At 62.9% G+C, this 3,157-nt stretch overlaps 1 protein-coding gene across 1 annotated transcript; it reads right to left on the bottom strand.

Moving 5' to 3' along the window:
- Positions 1 to 614: 614 nt before the first annotated feature.
- On the bottom strand, positions 615 to 2,693 carry LOC123152496 (F-box/kelch-repeat protein SKIP25). The gene has a single exon (XM_044572022.1). It carries the CDS (start codon positions 2,204 to 2,206, stop codon positions 953 to 955), a length of 1,254 nt encoding a protein of 417 aa, XP_044427957.1. The 5' UTR covers positions 2,207 to 2,693; the 3' UTR covers positions 615 to 952.
- Between the last annotated feature and the right edge of the window lie 464 nt (positions 2,694 to 3,157).

Genomic DNA, 3,157 nt, shown 5'->3' with positions numbered 1-3,157 from the left:
GCCATTACTTGGCCCCGAGGGAAAAGGCGCCAGCAGCGCCGGAAAATGCCCGCATTGATTGGACCCGCGAGATCCTGCCGCCGGCATACGCCACCTTCCGAGGCCCTCGCCGTTTGGAGACTAGCGGCCGGCCGGCCGGGCCCGTGGACAGGAGAATCGTCCGCGGCGGACGTGAAAGGAACGGGAATATGCAAAGCCGGTGCGTGATCCGGAGAGGGCACGTGCGTTAATTGAGGAGGTAACGGCGTGCATGGGCCGTGTTAATGGGCTCGATGGGACGTGGCGATGGCGGCGGGTGTGGCCGGGGAATCAAGGCGGAAAGCCGTGGAGCGGCGGCGATCCCGCTGTGCGGCCATGGCCGGGCGGAGAAAATATCTAGTAGTACCAGGTTTGCGTGGCGGGACTTCTCCGGCGACCGCGCGCCACCGGCGTCCAGAAAGCGCCAGCTCAAAGCGACGCAAGGTGCCGGCATTGGGTTTAACGGATCTATCCTGCTCGTCGAGAACAAAAAGGGATTGGGCTTAAGGGAAAATTAGCAGCCTATCTCATTCAGTTCCCTTCCCAAGCGTGTGTGCTGGAGTAGTAGTATCTCTGAAAGAAAAGGAACCAAAAAATATCTCGAATCCTGCTTTCCCTTGCAATCTGGACAGAGAGGATCAGAGGAGCAGCACAGAAGAAATCAGGAATCAAAAACTGGAAATCTAGCGTCTACCCCTCGAAAATCAAAATCTCGAAATCCAGCTGGTAGCCGTTGGGCAGAAGAACACATGAACCAAAATCGATTCTCGCAGGCGCTCCTAAAATGAACATGTACTACTACTACGACATAGGAGTACCGTGCCGATGCGGAGTCGCCGCAGGAAGAAGAGAAGGCGAGCCAAAGGGAGAGCCTTTTGTTTTTGTAGTTTGTTTGTACTTTGTACAGTGGCGGGAAGGGAGGGTGGGAGGAGGCCTACTCGGGGCGCGTCATCCTGGGCAGCACGTGCAGCGACACCACCCGCCGCCCGGCCGGCGCCTCCACCTCCCACATGCGCGGCGGCGCCGGCGTCGTGGAGCCCCTGCTCCTCCCCGCCTTGGGCGTCACGTCCACGACCACCACCTTCGCGCCGCCGTGGGACACGACGCACACCCTGCCGCCGCCCGCGGCCATCTCGGCCGCGCCCTTGAGCCGCCCCGCCTCCGCGACCGTCGTCCACCGGTCGGACCCCCAGTCGTAGGCGTTGAGCGCGCCGCGCTCCTCGTCCACGACGAAGATCATGTCGCCGCTGTCCGGGGACGCCGCGGCGGGGCCCTTCCACCCGGCCAGCATGCCGGGCGGCATGTCCTCCCACCGCCCGGCCACCAGGTCGAACACGGCCCCCTCCTTGGCGCCGCTGCCGCGGAGATTGACCATGCAGACCTTCCCGCCCGAGCACACGGCCTCCGCCGCGTCACGGCTGAACCGCCCGTCCCGCAGCGGCGGCAGCGGCTCCCACGGCGCGGACGGCGTGGCGGGGTCCCACGTCGCCCCGGAGCGCGCGACGGCGAGGTCGTAGCCGGCGCCCACGCCGCCCGCGACGAACACGCGCCCCCGCGCCGCGCCCGCCGCGCACCACCTGCGCGGGGCGAGCGGGACTTTCGGGCCGACCTGCCACCGCGGGGCCAGCGCGGCGGCCGGGTCGAACACCAGCGGCCGGCACAGCGCCGGGTGGAGCGACTGCGTGGACCCCGCGACGAGGACGAGCTTCCCCGCGGCGGCCACCGACTGGAGCGGCAGCCGGCGGGAGAGGAACGACGGGTGGCAGAGCGTCGGGGGCGGCGATGGCATCGGCGGCGTCGGCAGCCCGTCCCAGCGCGCGGCGATCGGGTCGTAGGCCGCGAAGGAGGCCCCGCCGTCGCCGGCGTCCTCAAGAAGCGCGTAGAGGGACAAGAACGGCGGGAACGACGGCGCGTACAGCAGCCGGCGCCACGGGCGGCAGACGGCGTGCATGAGGCGCGGCGGCAGCGTCGAGAGGCAGAGCTGCGCGAGGTGGTCCGGCAGGCCCGGGAGCAGCGGCTGCGACTGCTGCTGCGACGTCGTCGTCGACACCTCAGCAGCGGCAGCAGCGGCGTCGTGCCTCTCCATGGGCGCCGGCGCCGGCGCCGGGCGGAGCCGCTTGGCCTCGCGACAAGAAGCGGAGGCGGAGGGGCTGCTGCAGGGGCGCTTGGCCAGCGCGGGTGCAGCCATGGCCGCGGAGGCGGGAGGCGCTACTAGTAGCGGCCTTGCTTGCTTGGGCGAGCACGGCGACCCTACACTAAACTATGCCGAGTGCGTGCGTGTGCATGCGCTGGGCGTTGCGGGCGGCAATTAATCCGGAAAGGCGCGGGGCAGCGGCAGAGGAGGAGGACGAGGGACACGTCCGGCTATCCCAAATGGGGGTGGAGGACGATGATGCTGCTGCTGCTGTGCGGTGGTATATGCAGCAGTGCGGTTGCGTGGCTCCGTGGCGTGGGAGACTGGCGGCCAGCAAACAGCAGGCGGGCGCCGGCGCGGCCGGGTGTCGGATCGGCGGTGCGTTGTCTGGCTCGCCGACCGCGAGTTCCTGTGGCTGCAGGACAAGGCCGGCCTTTTCGCGCCTGCGTCCCTACGGTCCACGCGGTGGCTGGCTGGCTGACGTACGTACACGGCCCGTGCTCCATGTAGTATCAGTTTTTTTTATGCAGGAGTAGTCGTGCTGCGTCGGGATCATGTAAAGAGAGATCTCTTTGAAACGGTAAACGAAGTTTATACTTCCTCCGCTCCTTTTTATTTCGCAAATTAGATTTGTCTAAGTCAAGCCTCGTAAAGTTTGACCAACTTTATAGAAAAAAAATACTAACATTCATAATGTGAAATTAATGCTAGTAGATACGTCATGACTTAAAGTTTTATGTTGTATAACTTTATCATGGTAGATGTTGATATCTTTTCATATAAATATGGTCAAACTTTGTAGAGTTCGACTTCAGACAATTCTTATATACTGAGTAAAAAAGACCAGAGGAAGTATCATTTTTGGAGGACGGAACCGTGTATGCTTGATAAGCAATCCAAATTATTAAAAGAAAGTCCTAGATACATGTGCTACTGTTGTTGGTTAATGGCATTTCCAACGTGGATCATCATACCTCCGGTAAATGTTTGGATTGGACGGTTCAG

This window comes from Triticum aestivum, chromosome 7A (assembly GCF_018294505.1).
Source record: "Triticum aestivum cultivar Chinese Spring chromosome 7A, IWGSC CS RefSeq v2.1, whole genome shotgun sequence".
Taxonomy (NCBI): Eukaryota; Viridiplantae; Streptophyta; class Magnoliopsida; order Poales; family Poaceae; genus Triticum; species Triticum aestivum.
The sequence above is the reverse complement of the archived record's forward strand: the minus strand, read 5'-3'. Positions and strand labels throughout refer to the sequence as shown.

Coding starts and splice junctions, on each gene's coding strand:
- LOC123152496 (XM_044572022.1), bottom strand. CDS start 2,206: ATGGCTGCACCCGCGCTGGCCAAGCGCCCCTGCAGCAGCCCCTCCGCC.